Raw genomic sequence first — 22965 nt, forward strand, 5'->3', positions numbered from 1 at the left:
TTGGCAGGGCTGGTTCCTCCGAGAGGCTCCAGTGAAGACTGTTTCCTTGCTCTTCCCGGGTTTGGTCAGCCACCCACACTCCTTGGCTCATGGCCTCTTCCTCCATCTGTGAGGCCAGTAATGAACAGTCTAGCATTTCTTGAGCTGCAGCACAGTGACCCTGATGCTCTTACCCTCCCTGTTCAAAGACCTGTGGTTGTGTTGGGCCCATCCAGATAACCCATGCCTGTCTCAGCATCTCAAAACCCTTAACCACGTTGGCGAAGTCCCTTTGCCATGTAAGTTAGCATATTAACAAATTTAGGTGGAGAATGGTTGGGGCCATTGTTCTGCCTGCCATAGAAAGACCCTTAACATCTGTGAGTGAGATAGCTGGTATGACCTAAATTTGATCATCCAACAAGCTGAGGTCCAGGTGATACAATAGTAAACCCATTAAGTCAACCCCTGCCCTCTACAGAACTTCAGTGTGGAGGGAGAAGAGTATATATAATTTTTCAGATGTGTTAAGAGCTGCAAAAGGAAGTATGGTGTAGCAGGAGAGTGTTTCACAGAGTGATCTAGGGGAAAGTGAAAGTTTCTCAGTCACGTCTGACTCTTTGCGACCCCATGGACTATACAGTCTGTGGAATTCTCCAGGCCAGAATACTGGAGTGGGTAGCCTTTCCCTTCTCCAGGGGATCAAACCCAGGTCTCCTGCATTGAAGGCAGATTCTTTACCAGCAGAGCCTCAGGGGAAGCCCAAGAATACTGGAGTGGGTAGCCTATCCCTTCTCCAGGGTATCTTCCCAACCCAGGAATTGAACCAGGGTCTTCTGCATTGCCAGCAGATTCTTTACCAACTGAGCTATCAGGGAAGCCCCATCTAGGGGAGGGAGTAGTCAAAGAAGGCTTCCCGGAGGAGGTGACAGGAATGCAGAGGTGAAGTGATTGACTTGCCGTGGTCCAGCAGTGTGTGTGGGAGGTGGGATTGGCAGAAGGGCCAGGCAAGGATTTACAGTCAGAAAGAATGGCCAAGGCTCTGAGGCAGGGGTGGAAGAATTTGGTTTGTGGAGAAGAAGCCGTTCAGAGAGAGAGGTTTGCGATGGGCTGAGAGAGGCAGTGATCAGAGAAGTGAACCCTTGGCAAGTGGTCAGCTGCTCCAAGAGGTTCGTTGATGTTGCTTAGTTGCTCAACCATGTTCGACTCTTTGCCACCCCATGGACTGCAGCCCGCCAGACTCCTCTGTCCATGGGATTCTCCAGGCAAGAATACTGGAGTGGGTTGCCATTCCCTTCTCCAGGGGATCTTCCTGACTCAGGGACCTGAACCCACATCTCCTGCATTGCAGGCGAATTCTTTATCACTGCGCTACTGGAGACGCCCCACAAGAGGTTTGTAGGTAATTCGTTTCATGTTAGATATGACTGTGACCCTCACTTTGTAGAGGACAAAAGCAAAGGTCAAAGAAGCTGATTGACTCCCTGCCTCTCCTAAGAGTCAGGACTTGGATGGGTCTGTGCTCATGGCTGTGCTACAACACTGTGTCTCGGGCAGGACTGTGGGACCTTGACATTTAATCCTTACGCCTATAAGAGCAATTGGGAGCCATAGAGGACTTCAGAGAGATTGCTTTTGGTAATGGATTAGTGGCATCAAGTTAGGGAGAAAGCTCTCAGGGAAAACGATGTTGGCTTAGTCCAAAGTAAGAATAGATTTGGTGGTAAAAAATGAAAAGATTTGGTTAATACTGATGAGGTAGAATTGATGTCTTGCTGATTGACGTAGGGTGAGAGGAAGAAGGAGATGATAAAGATGAGGGCTTTGCTTCCACTCAGGGCATTGAGACGGACCCATTAATTCTGTCCTAAAGTATGGGGTTCATGCAAGGCTATGGACAGAATATAGACATATGCTAAAGCCCTAAAACCATGAAGACCCTTCATCCATTAATAGGAAAAGAAGCTATGAATGAACTGGTTACTCATTCCATTCAGGATTTCAAGGTCTTACTAAGAATTCAGCAGAAATTCTCTGTCACAATCCTCTCCTTGTAAGAGATGAATCCTGCTTACCATCACGGCTATGATTCTGTGTTTGTGCTGAACTCTTACTAATTGTCATCAATTATGATTCATTTACTTTAAGGTGTCTTGCCTGTCATAATATTATCATTTGGAAGTCTTTCCCTTTGCAGGCTGTGTGAATCTGTTGTGACATCTCAATAAAGCAGGATTCAATCAAGGTGTGAATGAATTGTTAATCTTGTTATAAATAGAAGGTACCATATGTCAGTGTGTAAGGGATGGCTCCCTCTTTGTTGAGAACAATGTTGGTGAAACAAAACAAAAGAAGTTTCAGAAATACCTGGTTCGGCTCACCAAGCTTCCAATTATGTTGTAGCCAACAGTTCTCTGCAGCTGATTCAGACTTCTGGAGCTAGTATTCACACATATTTATTTAGAATCAGTATTTGAAAGAGCAAATGAGTGTCAACTTTGGCCTTCAGAACCCCGGGTACTGCCGTTCCTCCTGATGGTGACCACCGCGGACATAGCCTTATAACTCTCCAGCCGTATCCTCAATACATGCATCTTAGGAGCCATTTGATCAGCATCCCTTTTTCCTTCTTCTCTGCATTTTCTACATGGCTTGCAGATTTTTAAAATTTGGCTGAATTGGCTGAGCTTCAGCCCAAACTAGTTTATGAAAAATGTACCCTGAATCTCTTTCTCGAAGTGCATTCTCAGGGGTGAGGGTGGGGGCTCCGGCCCTCCCTCGCCTGAATGCATAGCTGAGGCACCTGTGGCAGCGAGCGTTTTGAGGTCCAGCAAACACTAGAGCCAATAAAGCTTAAAGTAGCATCATATCATCTTGAGCCATTTCCCCTCTACTCTTCCGGAGCCCTGCCCACCCCTACCCCTCCCTGACTCCTAAGCCTGTCAGCATGTGCTCCAACCTTGCTCCATTTCTTCGGGGCCTCACTAAGTGACTAGCTTGTTAGTTCAAAATCAAGTTAATGGCTAATACTGGTTCTCTCCCAGTGCCCCGTGGCATTGCCATCAAGAATCAATGCAGAAGAGTGAAAAGAGCTCGGATTATGGAATCAGCCAGGGTTCACGTTCTGGCTGTTCTGGTCACTTGCTCAGTGTCAGGGACAAGTTGGTGCTCTTTTGAAATTATAGCCCAGCCTTTGAAATAGTGATTTATACATCATGAGTTTACTATGAGGATTTAAGAAAAGAATGTATGTTTAGCATCAAGTACAGAAACTGTCCTGGGCTTCCCTGGTGGCTCAGAATGTAAAGAATCTGCCTGCAATTCAGGAGCTGTGAGTTTGATCCCTGGGTCAGGAAGATCCCCTGGAGAAGGGAATGGCAACCCACTCCAGTATTCTTGCCTGGAGAATCCCATGGACAGAGGAGCCTGGTGGGCTACAGCCCATGTGGTCGCAAAGAGTCCAACAGGACTGGGCGACTAATACTTTCACTTTCTTCACAGAAACTGTTGTATTGATTGACACTTGGGTAGAGGTCAGACACAGCCCCCTGGAGAACCACCTCAGTCACGGTCACCAGTGATGATCTGGAGACCATGATTGCCTTTATCTCTTTCTCTCCAGCCGTCTCTCCTTTCTCTTTCTCCTTCCTTCCTTTCTCCTTTCTCCCCCAATGATTCCTTGAGCTCTTGCTGGGTTCAAAACACTTTGTTTATTTTTCATGATCACCAACACAGGGTACCAAGGGCATCAGTGGTGGCATATAATATGAGAAAAGTGTGGGAAGCGCGCACCAAGCCCCACAAAGAGCCATCCAGAACAACAACCCTCCCGCCCTGGCCTTCCAAAATGGGTTGTAAACTTGTCCTACCATAATCATTAGAAACACAAAGGAAGCTCTGATAAGTTCCACGATTCATTCAAGGACCAAGGTTAATTTTTATTTATTCCCAGGTCATCACAAACAGAGGCAGATGGTGGTGGCATTTCCTTCTTGCCGGGAGCTCAGATATTATCTGGATAGATTTCAGCAGGCTTCCTTGTCCGTTGCCTCTCTGCATGGGCAGCTTTCCTGGATAGGGCCCCAGCCACCCAAACTGCAGACGGGTTTGATTTAATTCTGATGACTTGTGGTCAGTAGTCGAGGTCACTGGGGCCTGGCTGGAGGGGAGCCAGCATTGCCAAGGAGAAAGGTTGACATCGTTTATCCTTTAGTGGCTCTTCCTTTGGAGGCTTTATTTTTGGTGACCCATTTAGGCGGTAGCTTACTAAAATGTGGCTATGGGTTCGTTGCAGAGCACTTTCAATTTTACTAGTATCGGGTGACTCTGGGATGGTTTAAAACAACTATACTTCAATTAAAAAAAAAATTAAAACAAGAAACAAACAACACCCCCCTATGGAATTTACTGATGCAGCCCTAGAGGAATCATCATAAGGTGCCAGACCCCAGGTTTATCCAGTCAGTTTTTCTGCTACACACACGAGTAGCAAACATAGCCCTTTCTCTCAGAGCTCACCTTCTGGGTGGAGAAGGCAGTCACATTCCACCGAAAACAAACTGAGGCCAGAAGACAGTGTGTGGCTTGTGCGTTCGTGGGTGGTTAGTGAATACCAATCAACAGCCTCTCCGGCACGTATCCTTCCTTCTTTGCGTGCGTGCTCTTTTCTGTCTGACTCTGCGGCCCCATGGACTGTAGCCTGGCAGGCTCCTCTGTCCGTGGAATTCTCCAGGCAAGAATACTGGAGTGGATTGCCATTTTCTACTCCAGGGGATCTTCCCAACCCAGGGATCGAACCCAAGTCTCCTGCATTGGCAGGCGGGTTCTTTCCCATCTGAACCACCGGGAAGCCCATCCTGTACTTTTAGGTTCTTAGAAGCCTGAAAACAGCAGAGGGAGGCAATTGAAGAGCAAAATAGTACGGGCTTGTCTTCTAGCTGGGAAGGCCTGAGACCCCCTGCAGCAGAGCTTCCGGTTAGCCTAAAGCCAGAGCACAGCTGCCACTCAGCTTCCCCTGAGGAGAGTTAGAATGGAGGCTGGGGAATTGGATCTGCACATCAAGCGTGTAAGCAGCGCTCTGCCGGGAGCACAGAGCCCGCTTCCGGCTCACGGACAGACAGACCACAGAGCACCAACGGGAGGCCAGGCGCAAGCCCCTAAATGTGGCTCCCTCCCGGGTGAACGTGGCCCAGTGGCTGCCTGCTTCCCCCCATTTTACCGAGAACGTCACCCTTTGTGCAGAGAGCTTAGTTGTCACTTGTTCCTTGCTGCACAACTCAGCCCGTGTTCTGCAACTACTGAGCCCACGCTGTAGAGCCCACACGCTGCAACAAGAGAAGCCACCACAATGAGAGGCCTGTGCACCACAATTCGGGTGTAGCTCCCGCCCACCGCAACTAGAGAAAAGTCCACATGCGGCCATGAAGACCCAGGGCAGCCATAAATACATAAAAATTAAAACCCCTGTCTTGCATGGTAGACTCTTCACCCTTTTTGACCCCAACAGTTGTTCAAATCTGGGTGAATCAGAGGGTAGTTTGTTCCCCGTCGACCACTTTACAAACTCAGGAGTTTTGGATATTCCATCTAAATCTCATGGCTTCTTCTTTAAGAAGCCAACTTTCTGCCACTGTTGTATTCTGTATCCTTAGGAGGCCCATCAAGACTTCTCTTCGCAGCTCTTCTTGGCATCACCGTAGCCATCGTCTCCAAAGCCAGGAACCAAACCTGACTTAATCTGGCATAAATTGGCCTTAAAGAAGAAGGACCTTAAAGGCAGAAAATATGATTCTGAGTGTCCATGCCCTGGTGTGGGGGAGGAGGGAGAGAGAAGCCTTAATAAATGTTTCCAGGGCAGATGTTGACCATTCCTATCAGGTTGGCATCCCCAGTCTTTCTTCTGCCTCTTTCGGATGTTGTGAAGGTAACGTCATGTGTGTAAATGCCTCGTGCACTGCTGGCACCTGGCGTGTATTAGTAAATGATTGGTGAGTTTTATTTATTTTAAATCTAAAATTTCTAGAACACATTCTAGCATCTCCCTTATCTTGTTTCCATGATCAGGCACATTGAAAAAATCTGTTCTGCCACCAACATATGTAAATGATTAGCTGATGTTAACAGGAATAACCATTGGAATCTGCATGATAGTGTTGCTGTGGAGATTAAATGATTTGCATATGTAAAGGGCTTAGCATAATGTCTGGCAAGCCCTAAGTATATAAAAGTGTTCTGTATGTGTGCTTAGTCATGTCCAACTCTTTGCGACCCCCTGGACTATAGCCTGCCATGCTTCTCTGTCCATGGGATTTTGCAGGCAAGAATTCTGGAGTGGGTTGCTGTTTCCTCCTCCAGGGGATCTTCCTGACCCAGGAATCAAACCTGCATTTCTTAAGTCTCCTGCTTGGCAGGCAGATTCTCTACCCACTGAGCCATCCGGGAAGCCCTATATTTAAGTGTTAAGTGCTAATATTCTAATTATTAGTAGAAGTTGTCATCCTCATCATCATAGTATTTTATATCAGAAACTCCTGTCTATTGTTACCATCCTGCAGAGTAGAGGGCTAGATTTCTGAGATGATTCAGGGAAGGGAAAGGTGGTCATATTGGCCAGAATGCATCCTGCCATCCACAAGGTAGGAACCCACCCCAGTTTCTCCATCACCTTCATGTTGTCTAAAACATATTTCTGGTGACATGCCCACGTACAGCCCCACTGCACTGGATTCATATTCACAGGCCTATCTTCTCCTACATCTATGAACCTCTTCAGTCAGTGTTCAGATGTCATCTGTATGAGAAGTAGGGGGATGAAGATGAAGTCAGAGAGGCAGGGATTTTATCTTGGGATGTTGAATATTTATTTCAAGAGACTCTTACTTAATTGCGTGGACTAACTTTGCTAGACAGGACTCAATCTAATTGTTACTTTCCTGCCTCTACCTAGCAGATGGGTGCACAAATCAATAGGGAAATGATGCTACACAATGTTTGCACACCCATGTGCAATGTCAGTGACTTGACCTGCTACGCAATATGTGAGCAGTCACACTTAAGTCATTTAACATTAGCTGAGCTGAAGATCTTTGGCTTGTGTCTGCGGAGTGGTGACGTCTTACTAACTTTATTAATATGCGTATTTGGTAATGCTTCAGGGTTCCCAGGCACAGAGCATATACACAACAGAGTTAAATTAAGATCCAGAGATTGCGACGGCTTGTGTATCCCAACAGTAATTGTCTGAAAACATTGTCAGCTGTTGTCATACTTTTGGATCTATTGAGTCTGTTTACTTTCCATGCCTCTCCCCTGGTCACTGTCCCCCCGAGGTAAGTGGATAACTTTTCCAGGACCCAGATCACTCAAAACTGTGAGAAGTTTTGGTCTGCCTGAACTTGGGTAGTGGCTTAGGACTGAACCATTTTCTGGTTATCTGCTGATCTGGGACAAGGGCTCCAGTTTTGCTCTTTGGAGCCATACGTCTTTCTTGATATATGTGGACTGCTCCTTTCCTTCTCCCAGAATCCAGTCCCTTGGGTTCCATTATGTGTTCCCTCTGGTTTGCATGTGGTATCTAGAACTTTGATTCATCTGAGTCTGTGCTCTGAGGACTCCCCAAAGCTGCCGGCCTGCTGGTCTACCTGTCTGCACTCTGTGTGGTCAGTCTGTGTCCTTTGGTGGGGACCCTCTGTGGCCTGGTCAAGGACTGATGGATGTCACTGATCTGAACTGAGACAAGGATTTGACAGGTCCTTGGACAAGGAACCCAGGCAGTGGGACCTCTTGTCAGCTTTAGCTGGGTCCACCCTGCCCGGAGGGTGGGTCTCACATTTACTCTTGAACACTTTTCACAGCTCCCAGTCTGTGCCAGCGCTGTGATGGGACCAGACAGCTGTAGTTCTGATTCTCTATGGGGCTTTGGTCCAGCTCACCAATGAGGCATGATTCTGAGCCCCCGCCCACGCTTTATCGACACACTGTTTTGATGACTCTGAAAATGTGGCGTGAGCTGTGTTCCGTGCACAGAAACATTTATTTTGGTAATTCCAACACCTTGACAGAAGTTCGTTTTATTTGTGCTCAGGCTGTTGGCTCTATCCAGGCTTGACAAGCCAGCAGACTCTTCACTGATTTTCCCACTGCACCTCCGCACTGAAGCCATCATTGACCTCGTGTGTACAGGTGGACACTGCACCCCTGCACTCTCACAACACCTCTTCGACACCCCAGAGGGGCACTTCCTTGTGTGGATGGTCACTGCATGTGGGGTCTCTGCCTCCTGAGTTTTCAGTGAGCTCACTGGATGAAAGATGCTGTTTTATTTGGTCCTGCAAGACTAGGGTCTTGGTTGGCACCTGATAGAAAAAAATTGATGGTAAAGAAAATTAACAATTGCTCCTCAAACTCTCAGTTGCTCCTAGGCTAAAGCAATACTCTTCTAATGAGTAGGAACCAAATTTTACTGAGATCAACTAGGTGGCAGATATGGTGCTGAATGTTTTATGTCTCTGTTCAATTCGGTCTTCATAGCAGCTTACACAGTAGGGAACATTTCCTCCATTTTAGAAATAAAGTGATTGAAGCCCAGAGACCTTATTCCATGTCCAAAATCACACAGCAGGACAGGAACTTAGGACTTCACCATCTTGCGTCCTGAGCCCCATCACTTTATGAACTGACCCCCCAACTTAGTGTCCCTAGGAACTCTTATGGCCTTGAGCCTCGAAGTTTCCCTATGTTGGCTTTTCCACAGGAGGAAATCCACTTAGGTGTAATTAGGAAAAGAAAGACCAAGTGAATTATAAAGGGGGCATCATTACCACTAAATACCCATCCATAACTGGAGCATATGGTTGCTTAAACTGAGTGATTCCCTTTACCTTATTACACTCATTACTTCCTGTCAGTTAGAGCTCAACTGCTTCAATTTTACCAGAATTGTGTATTCCATATCTGACTTTGCAGGAGCTCACCCTGAATCCATTTTTTCCCCCGTCAAATGATAGTCGTAGGGCAGTCAAGAGGTCTTATTTGGTCTTATAAATGATTCTCTTTCCCTATGGAATGCCAAAGATGACGCTAACTAATTAATGTTTATAGTTATTCTGAATTTAGGGACAAGACTCTAAGTTGGACATTTAGCTAATGCGTAAATATATATCACATAAATACACACTTGCTCCTCCTTTTTCTCTCACATACATTCCTTGGCCCTGGATCATGCCTCCACTTAGCTGTGAGAACTTGGGCAGGTTGCCTTACCTTTCTGAGCCCCACTTCTTTGGGAAATGGGGCTCTCACGTTTTCGGGAGTGGTGTGGGTTTAGAGAGACGCATGAACTTCCCAGGCAGTGGGCTGAGAACGTGTCAGGAGGTGGGTGTCCATTGGAAACTGAGCGACCGCGGCACCGGCTGCTCCCCTGTGGCCCACCTCACGCTCTCGGTGAATCTCTTTTTCTCGGGGCACTTCCGCAGCAGTGCTGCTTGGTGTGGGTCATCCAGACGCCAACCACTCACATGTTCTCTGCCTCCTGCCTGTGGGTTTCCACCACCCTGGCGTGGGTTTCCACCACACCGGGGACAGAGACTGGACTCTACGACTGTCTGAGCTCTCCAGGAAGAACCCACTCACCCAGGATTATTCATGAGTGGTGTGCCTTCACTGAGGATTTAGTGCAGAAGAGAGCAGAGGTTTGCCTTGCTCAGTCTTCAACAGGAACCAGGCCAAACAAAACCAACAAGACAAAGCATAGAAACTTACATCAGACACTAATCTTTATAGCCTTCACTTGACAGTCACACAGTTGGGCTTGTTGCCTCTTCTGGTCCTTTCTTCTCTGATGCAGAGCCCAGTCTTGCTGCTTCCTCCTCAAGAACAATGCAAATTCTTTCTCTTGTCTTGCATGAGAAATTTTTAAAATTTTATTTATTTGGCTGTGCCAGGTCTTAGTTGCAGCACACGAGGTCTTTGCAGGATTTTCCATCTTCTTTGCAGCATACAGGATTCTAGTTCTCTGACCAGGGATCAAACCTGGGCCCCATAAATTGGGAGTATGGAGTTTTAGCACTGGACTGCCAGAGAAGACCCCAAGAAGTTTAATTATCATCCTCTGTTATATGTGTAGACTGCTAAACCTTCACCTATTGATAAGTAGCTTATCAAAAGATTTCTAGTTTAAAATGCAGCATTCTTTGGTACGTTGAAATTCTCCCAAGTGATTCCCTATGGAGATTGAAAAGTTAGGCTGATCATTGTTTCTTTGGTACAGCGTGGACCAGAGGGGCAGCAAGGGTTAAAGTAGGACCCTTGAGCCAGAGGTGGCCATACTAGCATGAAAACACAGGCCTACTTTCTACCACCTTCTTCCCACCCCTGGATTCTCTGTGTGCAGAAAAGGGGGCAGGGAAAAGGAGGACAGGAGGTCAGATTAGAACTTTCATTGGGTGAGGACTAGTCAAAGTGCTCTGTCCATCTCAAGAAGCAAGAGGGCTAATTTGATGTGAGAGCAATATAGCACCTGGGCCACAGTAGATGCTCAGTAAAAGCATATCCAGTCCCCACCCCCATCATGATAAACATTGCCTTCACTCTTCATAAGCCTGATCAAAAATTAGCCAAGACAATAAGAAGCCCAGGGCCAAACTATGGTCAGGCTCATTCTCCAGGGTCATCAAAACTTCACCGTCCTGTGGTCAAAGAAACCTCCTTGAGATGAGATTGGCATATACAGAGGCCTTGGGTACCTTTTATCTTCACAAAATAACACTCACTCTCTTGTTTCTTTGAGTTAAATGACATGATGATCCTCAAAGGAATCCTTACAATTCTCTCTGGGAAGTTTGAATGCCTCCTGTAATTTAGTTAAACAGCTTTTGAGTATCACAGAGAAACCTGTTACTCATGGAAGGAAGAATGGATCCCCATGCTCGATGCTGGGGCCCTCTTAGGGTCTGTCCCGGGTTCCTTGCAACCACACGACTCTGTCTCCCCAGACTGCCTTGAAGGGACAGTCAATACATGAGCTCCCTCACCATTTGCTACTGCTCTGTTTGCTGTTCCTTTATTTACATAACTAGAGATTCAGCATCCTAACATGTTTTGCAAGCTGTCATGACATGAGAAGCTAGTAATCTGTTCTATTTTGCTTGCTAACATATTTTTGACATATTTTAGCTTTTGATTATAAGATTGCATCTTTGCCTGCTACCATCTGTCTCGACTCAATGGAACTCTGGCATTTACAAAAACAGTGGGGTGTAGTATTTCTTATCTACTTGAACTCTACCAGAAACACGCTATTTTCAGTCTTAACCAATATGTCATGCTTTCACACACGAAGTCTGAAATGTTTGATATCTTGCAAGATCTGCCAGGGATAAGGAATGTATCTTCACGTCCAATTTGGCTGAGATCAGAAATGCCTTAATGAGAAGAAGGGAGCAGGATCCAGCTTCTAAACAGAGGTGGCTTTTTTATGTGGTTTTCCTTCTCTCAACTATGCTTAGCCCTTTATCAGCATGATTAACATCTTCCGTGGAAATACATCTTCTCTGGGACTCTGTAAGCTCCCAGTGGCCAATGTTCTTGAGGCACATGTTTCAGCGTGAAATAGTTATCCACCAACGTTTGGTAATAAGGCATCTTCTACGTGGTATCCTTTTCTCACTCCTCCTTTTACTCATTAGGGAAAATTATCCCAGGTTGGACCCAAAGGGTTAGCTTGGTTCATGTCTCTGTTGACAACACAGAGGAATGTGACATTGTATTCAAACAATGTGTTGGAGGAAAGGCCAAAAAAAAAACAACAACAACTATGCACAAGTCTAACATGCATGTATTCAACACCAAGATTAAATGAATTTATTATGCTCCTGGATCACACCCCATAGGCCAAGAAGCTGTCAACTGTTGACATTTCCTTTTCTCTCCATGTTCTGAGTTGAGTGTAAATGTATTTGTCAAGGGAATATAGTGCATGCTTGGTTCAGAATATGCCCATTTCTTCAGAGGGAAACTCTGATCATCTGTAATCACATTCAACATCTTTTTTGCTTCAAGAAAAGAATGGGAGACAGTTTGGATTTACATATGGATCTGGTACCTTTTTGATTCAGTTTTTTTTTTTTAATCTAGTAGACATAGTTATCATTTAAAGCCAAGTTATAATATTTAAAAAAATTTTTTATACAATTTTAAAGGTTAATTTCCATTGATAGTTATTACAAAATATTGGCTCTATTCCCTGGGTTGTACAATACACCCTTGAACCTAACTTACCCTTGAACCCAGTAGCTTGTCCCTCCCTCTCCCCAACCCTTATATTGCACCCCCACCCCAGTAACCATGAGTTTGTTTTCTATATCAATTTCAGTTTCAAATGCTGTTTTAATGACCATCTTGAATCTGCATAGCATTACCCGTTACCAGTGCAAGACTCCATTAAAGATGGAGAAATGACTTTGGTCAGTCTGGTCGGGACCACTCCTAGTGGGTTTTCTGCTTTGCTGTGTGCTGCTGAGTTGTTCAGAAGCAACTGATTGCAGGATTTTTGTGCTAAACACATCTGCTGAAATTAGTACCATCAAAGAGACAAAAGGAGGAGGCATTTTGGATATCCAGATCCAAAGGGTTTTGACTGAATTTAAATTGAATCCGTGCTGACCCTGCTTCCCGATGCCCTTCTTTACCTGGTTAATGAGGGCAGTGGCAGCTGTGGAACCCAGAAAAATGGCTGAGTTACATCTCTGGGTAATTTAATTGTGAGTTTCTGGGGAGCAAGGATCTTGTCTTACCCCCTCATTCTTTGTTGAACTAAGAGGGACCGAGGACTTGTAGTTAAGCTACAACTATAGCTATATATACGGAGAAGGCAATGGCACCCCACTCCAGTACTCTTGCCTGGAAAATCCCATGGATGGAGGAGCCTGGTGGGCTGCAGTCCATGGGGTCACTAAGAGTGAGCGACTTCACTTTCACTTTTCACTTTCATGCATTGGAGAAGGAAATGGCAACCCACTCCAGTGTTCTTGCCTGGAGAATCCCAGGGACGGGGGAGCCTGGTGGGCTGCCGTCTATGGGGTCGCACAGAGTCGGACACGACTGAAGCGACTTAGCAGCGGCAGCAGCAGCATAGCTATTTATCAACATGTACTTAATTGAACTTCTTTGGTGACATCACATGGTTGGATTAAAAAAAATAGAGAGAAAGCAGATTCCCCATGCTTGAAAGATTTACAATCCAGCTAGGAAGACAAAATTCATTTTCAAGAAAGCCATTGCTAAGCTAGGCTGTAAGGGCAACAGGAATTCAGACAAAGGAGATAAAGGAGCAGATTAGCCTGGGATTCATGGAAGAAGAGGGACTTGGTCTGTGGCCACAAGACTGGCTGAGATTGAGGTAAAGAGAAAAAAGGAAGAAGAGTAGGAATAAACAGACAATAGATGTGAAAAATAAAATGAAGGGATGGATGAGATGTACAAAGGTGAATGATGTGGCCTCGGTGATAGAAACAGGTTGAAGCTAAGTGGGTAATTGGGCAAGATTAAAACACTCTTGAAAGTCTAAGAATATTCATCTCTTTGTGGAAGAAAAGTAGAACATTACTGCAGGTTCTCATAAGCAGGAGATAAGGGAGAAGTGTTGTTTTTTTCTTTTTTTGGCTGCACTAGGTCTTTGTTGTTTTCTGTGGCCTTTCTCTAGTCGAGGTGAGTGGCAGCTTCTCTTTATTGCAGGGCTCAGGCTTCTTCTTGTGGTGGCTTCTCTTCTTGCGAAGCACGGGATCTAGGTGTTTGGCCTCAGTAATTGCAGCACTCAGGCTCAGTAGTTGTGGTGCATGGGCTTGGTTGCTCCACGGCACGTGGAATCTTCCCAGACTAGGGGTCAAACCTGTGTCCCCTGTGTTGGCAGGTGGATTCTTTATCCACTGTGCCACCAAGGAAGTCCAAGTGGTGTTTTTTTAAGAAAGACTATAAAGGAGAGAATCTGAGGGATAAGAGAGAAAAAGCAAGGGAGTAAAATCAGTGAGTCTAGAATCAACATAAAAAGAGCCTGGATTAAATAAAGATGAAAGTGAAAGTGTTATTTGATGTCGTGTCTGACTCTTTGTGATCCCACGGACTGTAGCCCACCAGGCTCCTCTATCCATGGGATTCTCCAGGCAGGAATACTGGAGTGAGTTGCCATTTCCTTCACCAGGGGATCTTCCCAACCCAGGGATCGAACCCCGGTCTCTCACATTGCAGGCAGATTCTTTACTGTCTGAGCCACCAGGGAAGCCTAAATAGAGATAATAATACTTAAAGCAATAACTTTCCTGTATCGGGCAACTAATGTATTTCCGCAGCATTTTTGGGCACTGATTAATAACATCGGCAAACATCCTACAATGACTTGTAAGTATACTTACCCTCCAATTAAAGAAGGATAAAGAAATTTCAGAAAAGCAAAGTAAGTTGGCGTAGGCTACCTATTATACAGAGTGAAGTAAGCCAGAAAGAAAAACACCAATACAGTATACTAACGCATATATGGAATTTAGAAAGATGGTAACAATAACCCTGTATACGAGACAGCAAAAGAAACACTGATGTATAGAACAGTCTTTTGGATTCTGTGGGAGAGGGAGAGGGTGGGATGATTTGGGAGAATGGCATTGAAATATGTATAATATCATATATGAAACTAGTCGCCAGTCCAGGTTTGATGCATGATACTGGATGCTTGGGGCTGGTGCACTGGGACGACCCAGAGGGAGGGTATGGGGAGGGAGGAGGGAGGAGGGTTCAGGATGGGGAACACATGTATACCTGTGGCGGTATTCATTTTGATATATGGCAAAACCAATACAATATTGTAAAGTTAAATAAAATAAAATTTAAAAAAATAAATTAAAAAAAAAAAGAAAGGATTCAAGCTCTATTTAAACTACCCTGTTTTTCACTGTGTTACTCTGGGAGTTGTTGGTATTTACTGAATGAGGAAATAGTGTTAAATAAGTGTTTTATAAAGATGAACATGGTGGCCATATACAAGAGGGATTAGAGAGAGGAGAAACCAGAGGGAACAGATGGAAAGGATCACCCCCCTCCCACCCCCCATGCCGCCCCAGGGTCCTGCCATTGGGAACAGAAAGGGAAGAATAAACATAAGAAGTATTGCCAAGCAAGACCATGGGACCGGGTGACTGATGGCATAAATTATTGAAAGGCAGAGGAGAGTGAGGACTGGGGGAAGAAACACTTCTCACTGGGATGTGAGAAGGCCACTGGTGACCTTGGGAACACATTTTCAGTAAAACAATATTGATGGAAGCCATCCTGTTGGTGAAGAAGGAGCAAGTCAGTGGTCAGGAAATGGAGGATGTGGGGGCAGACCACAGATCTGAGAAATCTGGAAGAAAATAAAGGAAATAAAACAGTCTTGGGAGGAGGTTTCAGAGTTTTAAAAAAATGATTTTTTTTTTAAGAAGAGAATAACCTGTGAAATATTTTTCACAGGGAAAAACCTGTGAATATTTAAGGACAAAGAACAGTCTGAGGAATGAGGATAGTTGGGGGGGAAAAAAACGAAAGGAGCTAGAGAAAGAGGGGCCTCCGTACGTGGAAGGGGTCCAAGAAGGTGGGAGAGCGTGGGTTAGATTGTCTGATTGTGCACTAGAACTTTCTGTGATGAGAATGTCCTGTATCTGTGCTGTTCCAGTGGTAGCCACTTAGCCCCACGGAGCAACCAGACCCTTGAAATGTTCCTACTGAGACTGAGAAATTGAATTTTAAATTTTACTTCATTTAAATTGATGTAAATCTATGTAGCCACATATTTAAGCAGCTAGTGGCTACCATGTTGGACAGGGCATGACCCTTAAGAGAGCCAAAGGTTTTGACTCCTGGACGAGGAACCAGATTTTTCCTCCGATTCAGTAAAAGCGAACAGAGAAGGAGAAACACACGCGCAGGAGAGGAAAAGTGTTTGTCTTGCCACGTGACCGTGATTGTCCTTGGCTATGGCTTGGTGATAGCCGCATTCTAAGAGCACTAGGTGAAGGCTGAGTGATAAGGGATTTGAAATTCACATCCCCATGTAGATGTCATGGTCTGAGCTGTAGTCTGTATGGACCAGGTGAATTAGGAACTGCCAGATCTCATATGGCACCACCAACGGTCACCCTCTGTCTTCAGCTCTTGATCTATATGTTCCTTAGTTCACCTGAAAGAGATGGAAATGACTCTGGTAGGTTCCTTGGGATGAGGACCATCATTTGTCCTTTTTAAAGTCTTTTTTGTGTGTGGGGACCATTTTTTTTTTTTTTTTACTATTTATTTTATTTTATTTTTTTTTAATTTTATTTTATTTTTAAACCTGAAACACTGTATTAGTTTTGCCAAACATCAAAACGAATCTATTAGGCTGTGCTGGGTCTTAGTTGCTGCATGTGGGCTCCTTGTTGCACTGCACAGGCTTCTCTAGTTGCAGTGTGCAGACTCAGTAATTGCGGTGCTCGGGCTTAGGTGCTCTGCAGCCTGTGGGAACTTAGTTCCCCGATCAGGGGTTGACCCTGCATCCCCAGCATTGGAAGGTGGATTCTTGATCATTGGACCAGTTGGGAAGTCCCTGGACCATTTTTCAGAATAGGTTTTCCTGGTGTCTGAGTGACCACAAAGCCCTTCCCTGATCCTTAGTCCTTATTCCGCTCTTACATCTCATGGTCACTTTGGATTTGGATATTTTAAAGCCTAAAGGTGATTCTCCTCAGAATGGTTTCACTTGGACATAGTGAAAGTTTTCTCCAGGAATTTCCCACCCAGAAAAAGGAGTGAGTCTCCTGCCCTGGCTTCTACAGGTAAATCAACAGAGCACCTTGATGGGACAGCATCACCCATCACTGTTTCACCGGTACACCCTCCCCTGGATCGTGGCGTGTGCTGTTTGGGCTGCTTTTCATAGTCTCCGCAGCTGGGAATTCAAGATGCTATACTTAGGCAGAAGTCCATGAAGGAATTAATTGATATGAGCCAGAAGTTGATTGCCATTTAAGTACTCAGCCTCCACCACTGCCAAGTTTCCTTCTTTGCAGAAAGAACAGAGCTTGCCTGCAAACTGGCTCATCCAGGATGCAAGCACAAGATGGAATTCAACCTTTAATATGCTGCAACACCTGCTTGGAAATAAAGGGGCTCTGTGCCTCTCCCCCCAAGGAGTTGACAGCTGACTTCATTACGAAGGAATCTGGCCGAGATGGTCGTGGCTACTCCTCGGCCCTAGGAGGCACTCACCCGGGAATGCGGTGCCAACCAGCCTTGAGCTTTGGGATTCTGCCAGAAACCCATAGTGGGTCCTTTTACCCTAAATCATCCCTCCTGCTTGAACTCCAGGCGTTTGCAGTGCCTTCGGTAGCACCCCCTCCACACCAGGGAGATGGTAAGAGGCTCCGGTGTGCTGGAGCTGAGACGGGGAGCATTTGCAGGTGTTCTCTAATGGGATCTGGAGTTCCAAACTTCCTTTCTCAAGGGCTGTGCATTGCTGCACCCCAAAGGGCACAAAGCAGGGCTGCCATGCTCTTTAGGGTGGGACTTGAGGATTCATTGGAATCCTTACCCAAGTTCTGAAACAGACCCAGGCTGCTCTGCGGAGCCTACCCCAGCCTGTGGGGAACCCCTAGAGGCCACCTTGACCTTCCATTTGGGCTGGAACACTGGTTAAGCTTGTACGTGTGCATGCTAAGTTGCTTTAGTTGTGTCTGACTCTTTGCGAGCCTATGGACTGTAGCCCGCCAGGCTTCTCTGTCCATGGGATTCTCCAGGCAAGAATACTGGAGTGGGTTGCCGTGCCCTCCTCCAGGGGATCTTCCCCACCCAGGGGTCGAACCCACGTCTTCTATGTCTCCTGCATGTGCAGGCAGCTTCTTTACCACTAGCGCCACCGGGGGAGCCTATCAACTTCCAAAGTAGAATGTCAACCTTATCACCTGTTTGCATGATTTCCAAAGCAGCTAACCTGGCCTCCATTAGCAACAGAGAATATAGCATATCTGGCTTTCAGAAGAAACTATTGACTTTATACTATTTTTAATCCTTCATCATTCAACAAACAAACAAAATCCATCTGAAATTGAAATATCTGGGAACAAGGGCGGGCTTATATAGAATACATCCATTTGGCAGATTACTGCTCCACCTGAAGCAATAGAATTATGAAGGCCACAAAGCAATATCAAAATGGCATATGATGCTTACAATACACAAACTGTGTAATTATTTTAAACGAACACTTTAAATAGTCTGGCATGAAAACAATTGGGAAGAAAATAATACTTGATGCTGAAGGTCAAAACTGGCAATCCAGGAGCGGGGCCTGGCCTGAAAGTCTATCTCATATGGCCTGCACAGCGGGGGTCAGCAGAGTTTGAATAACAAACGGAGTAGGCTGCCAACATTTAGAAACTGGCACATGGCACCTCACCACCCGGATCGCTGGCTTCTCCTAAGATACTGGGCAATCTGGCCTCGGCAGGCTGCCTTTCCTCCAGGCAGCAGTGGAGGCAGCTGATGGGGGGCTTGCTTTCTGGGTGCCCTGAGTCCCCCTGGGCCAGGTTTCTCACTCATTAACTTGTAATCCTGGATGCAGGTGTAAGGGTGGTGGGCTTCTGGGTCATTTCCCCCCTTTCCCCTCGTTCTGAAACTTGCTACCGCTTAGTCTTCTTAAAATAATCATTACATGCCCAGTTATAAAAAGTAACGCTGAAGAAAAAGTGTGTGAGGCCCATATGTCTCTGCTCCTAGGATGCTATTTGCATATTTCTAGTCTTGAGCCCAGTATACTTAAGTGAGAATGTTAGTCTGGCCCAGTGGGTCTCAAACACGGCTACACTAGGTCACCTGGGGCACGTTTGCACTCTAGACCAATTAAGTCTGCTTCTCTAGTGGTGGGATTCAGGAATAGAGTTTTTCAGGGGAAGTCCCTGTTGGTGCAGTGGTTAGGACTTGGTGTTTTCACTGCCGGGGCTCAGGGGGTTGAATCCCTGGTCAGGGAACTAAGATTCCACAAGGCACAGTGTGGTGTGTCTGTGTGTGTGTGTGTGTGTGTGTGTGTGTGTGTGTGTATATATATATATATCTCATATATGTATATATGCCACATATACACATGTATATATATGCCACATATATACATATGTGTGATATATATCACACACACATATACAACACATATATGTGTATACATGTGGCATATAAATATAAACATACATATATATGAATCTTGCCCGTAATAGATTTTTTAAAAGTTTTCTAGATGATGCTAACGTAAAAAGTTCCTTGAACAATCAGAACACTTTACATTAGACCCGTTTCTCAGCATTGGCACTGTTGATCTTTGGCAGCTGTTAATTCCTTGTTCTGGGGACCCGTCCTGTGAATTGCAGGATATTTAGCAGCATCTCTGGCCTCTGCCTATAGATGAAGCCACATTCCTCCAGATGACAGCCACTGCATGAGGTCATAAAATTAGGTCAGGAACACTGGGCATCGTGTTGGCCACTAGACTGCATAGAAAGCCATTGCGAAATTTCTTTGGGAATTAAGTGTTAGGGAAAAAAACTTTCATAAGGAACCGGTATAATCCTTTCTTTCTGTTGTTTTTTCCTTTGCTATCAGGAACCTCAAAGCCAATGTAAGAATGCATTCAAAGCAAAATTAAAGCAGAAAACAAGCCAATCACTCTACTGTGTTTTCACCGTTCTGTAAGATGCTGCTTTTAAAAAATTATTTATTTATGGCTGTGCTGAGTCCATTGCTCTGCATGGGCTTTCTCTAGTTATGGCAAGTGGGGGTTACTCTTCTTTGCAGAGCTCGGGATTCTCATTGCAGTGGCTTCTCTTGTTGCAGAACATGAGCTCCGTAGTTGGGGTGCATGGACTTAGTTGCTTTGTAGCACGTGGGATCTTCCTGAACCAGGGGTTAAACCCGTGTTCCCCTGCATTGGCAGGCAGATTCTTATCCACTGGACCACCAGAGAAGTCCCAAGATGATGCTTTTCCTGTTAACGTTGTGTTAATCTTAAGTAGCCTTATATTCTTACGGCATGAAGCAGGAAATAAACATAAACAAGGTAACAAGCAGGAGGGAATGACTGTTCCATGCACTGTTCAGTATTTATGACCCAAAGAATGGTTGGTTATAAAGAAGAGCCTGCTGAATTTGAACGACTTTGTCACTGGAGGATCAGCCAGGCCAAGGGGTAATGAGTCAATTTCTTTGGCCTCCGGCTTTGTCTGGGAAGTGACTGAACCATGCTTGTATTGAAAGAACTCAATGGCCAGCCGTGTGATGGCCTCTAGAATGATAAGCCTCAGTCTCCATTGCGTCTTATGAAGTCCAACCCCTGCTGTTTACCAGGAGCTTGGAAAGTCTCAGAGGTGATGTTGTTAAAGGCAACTTGGGCTTCATCCCTGGATAAATACCATCACCTGCTTTCCTTTTCATGAATGAAGAGCAGCTTCCCTTTAGTAAAATATAACCCACTCATTAATAACCCAAGGTTTCAAAGCTTATAAAAAATCAGCATTAAGTGTGGCTATTTCATTTTAAATGCAAAATCTTTGAATAGACCAGAGATCTTAATTTTTTTAAATATAGCAGAGTATTTTAATTATGAATGCACTTGCATATTCTCAGCATACTTCATTATTTATGTAGCTGGTGAAAAAGCTTTTTAATTAAATAGCATGCTGGCAATCCATTGTGAAATGTATAGATGTAGATTTTCCTAGCATTAAAAAACTAAACACATGCGCATGATACCTTCTGGCAAGCCCACATGTACATTAATCACCAGGAGGTACTTGTTTCTAAGTGATCCTAAAATCTGACCAAACTGTCTTTTTATTGGAAACAAAATAAGTAGCATAATTTGCTGGCACTCTGCATGGTTATTCTCACTCAATTTGGTTATTCTGCACTCATTTGAAAATGGGGTAGAGCAGCTGTGGCCCCTACATCAGGAACAGGAGCTCCCAGCTGGGTACATCCTAAAACTGTCAGCTCTTAAACTCCACCCCAGGTCTACTGACTCAGCAATTCTGGGTGTCCGGTCAGCACCCTGTGAAGTAACAAGCCCTCCAGGTGATCCTTATGGAGGTTAAGGTTTGACACAGATTATGGAGTGAGGCTTATACCTGGTATCTGGGTTTTATTCATGGTTCCCCTCGTGACAGCTGGTCATAATAAAACGAATAAGTCCATACATTAGTTTCCTGATCAAAAAAACTGTTATGAAGATTCTCGCTTGTTTAAGGTTTAAAGAATTGCTTGAGGTTGTCAGAGTTTCAAAGAGGGTGAAAGAGTCCCAGTGGGTGAAGTATTTGAAGCAGGAGGTGGAAGATAGCTGCCCACTAATATCAAGTCTATACTCACCGATTTTGAGTCAAGATATATCAGGGCTCAATGTATACATGGCGATTCTCTTCTGTCTCCCTCAAAAAAGCCTCTGACATTCGAGAGCACCTCCTCATTCACCATTTTGTGGCAAGCTGTGGTGTGGTATCAGCGATCTTGCGGAGACACCCCCGTGCCTGTTTGGAGGCTGATGACCAACCCATGTCACCTCCCTGGGCTAGGGGACCGAGGCCTGGAGGTGGGTGCTGTGCAGAAGACCACACCGAGAGTCCGTACTCCAGGCCAGCGCGACGCTTACAGGCTCCCGGCTCCCTGCTCTGTGCTTTGTCTTCTGAATGAACAAAGCTGCTTCTTAAGTACACATAAGCCAAACTGCCTCTCAAATTGCAGCCATCTACTTTGAGTTCAGATTTGCACAGCATGACATGAATTGGGCTGCAAATTATGCAGAAAACAGCCATCACATCCATCTGTGATGTCAAAATCCTCCAGTACAATGTGACCTACTAGGATCTGTGAGAGGAATGAGTACTTTAGGTCTGATGCCTTCTCTGTGCCATGTGATGAATCTCCTCCTAGGTGCTTTTGGCCTAGTGTGGAAAGGTTAAATATGACTGAGGTTGTGCCTGGGATATTCTCAAGAGCAGAACTCATTTCCAGGGGTGCAATTAGATTTTTTTTTAATGGCAACGTAACTAGAAAAAGAAAACACACACATACACTCATACCTAATGGTAAACTGAATTTATTTCCTCTTGGAAAACAATTCCAGTAATCTCCAGGTTCAGACCGCAGAGTAAACATTAATAACAGTAACATACAGGTTAGTTCAACTGATTCAAGAATTTGGCTGTGTGAAATCATTAAGGAAAACCTTGAACACTCAAAGCTTCAAAATGTATCCAGGAAAAAAAAATTCTTTGACAGTCTACATAACAACTATTGCATATATAGTGATGCTACCTGTCACATTGCAAGGCTTACAAATATATATACGGGCCTTACCCAGCTGTGGGGTTCTGTGAGAACATCTCTTCATGGTTTTTTGCAAGAATCTTCAGCAATAAAAAATAGTCTTGGGTTTAACCGTTGATATACCAAAAAAGAGAAATTCTAGGCTTAAGTGTTAAGAAAAGGAAGTCCAAATATAGTCTCACGTGTAACCGGGTTGTTTTAATCTGTCTTCCTTGAAAATACTTTCTCTTAAGCCATTTTGCTCACATTCTTTTTTTTTTTTTTTAAATCTTGCCTGAATAGGGCCCAAGTCCACTTGTCTTTATAAGACCATTTTAGTATCAGACGACATAATACATGTGAGACACTTTATATACAGGGGGTCTATCCGGTGCTCAAAAGTTCAAACACATGAACATCCAACAGTTTTGATAATACAAGTTTTATGGTACAATACAATGTTTCTGAATAATATACATTAACAATGAAAGTTTCGTGCAAAGAGTAAAACATGTTCCCTTTTTGTGCCACAGAAGTCATTCTCCTTGAGACACGCTGCTTGCACTAGCTGCTGTGTTGGGTCATCGTGTGGTTCTGTAATGAGAAAGAAAACGGGGTGTGGGGAGAGAAAACCCTTAAGTGATC

General features: G+C 44.8%; 1 protein-coding gene across 5 annotated transcripts in view; it reads right to left on the reverse strand.

Annotated features, from left to right (window-relative positions):
- Positions 1-22095: 22095 nt before the first annotated feature.
- ZNF521 (zinc finger protein 521) overlaps positions 22096-22965 on the reverse strand; it is a 313446-nt gene continuing 312576 nt past the window's right edge. For all 5 annotated transcript variants that reach the window (XM_025273511.3, XM_025273508.3, XM_025273509.3 and 2 more), the window contains one exon: positions 22096-22914. In XM_025273511.3, coding sequence (XP_025129296.1) covers positions 22885-22914 — 30 coding nt within the window. In that variant the 3' untranslated portion in view covers positions 22096-22884. The remainder of the gene's footprint in view (positions 22915-22965) is intronic.

The sequence above is a fragment of the Bubalus bubalis genome, chromosome 22, assembly GCF_019923935.1.
Source record: "Bubalus bubalis isolate 160015118507 breed Murrah chromosome 22, NDDB_SH_1, whole genome shotgun sequence".
Classification (NCBI taxonomy): Eukaryota; Metazoa; Chordata; class Mammalia; order Artiodactyla; family Bovidae; genus Bubalus; species Bubalus bubalis.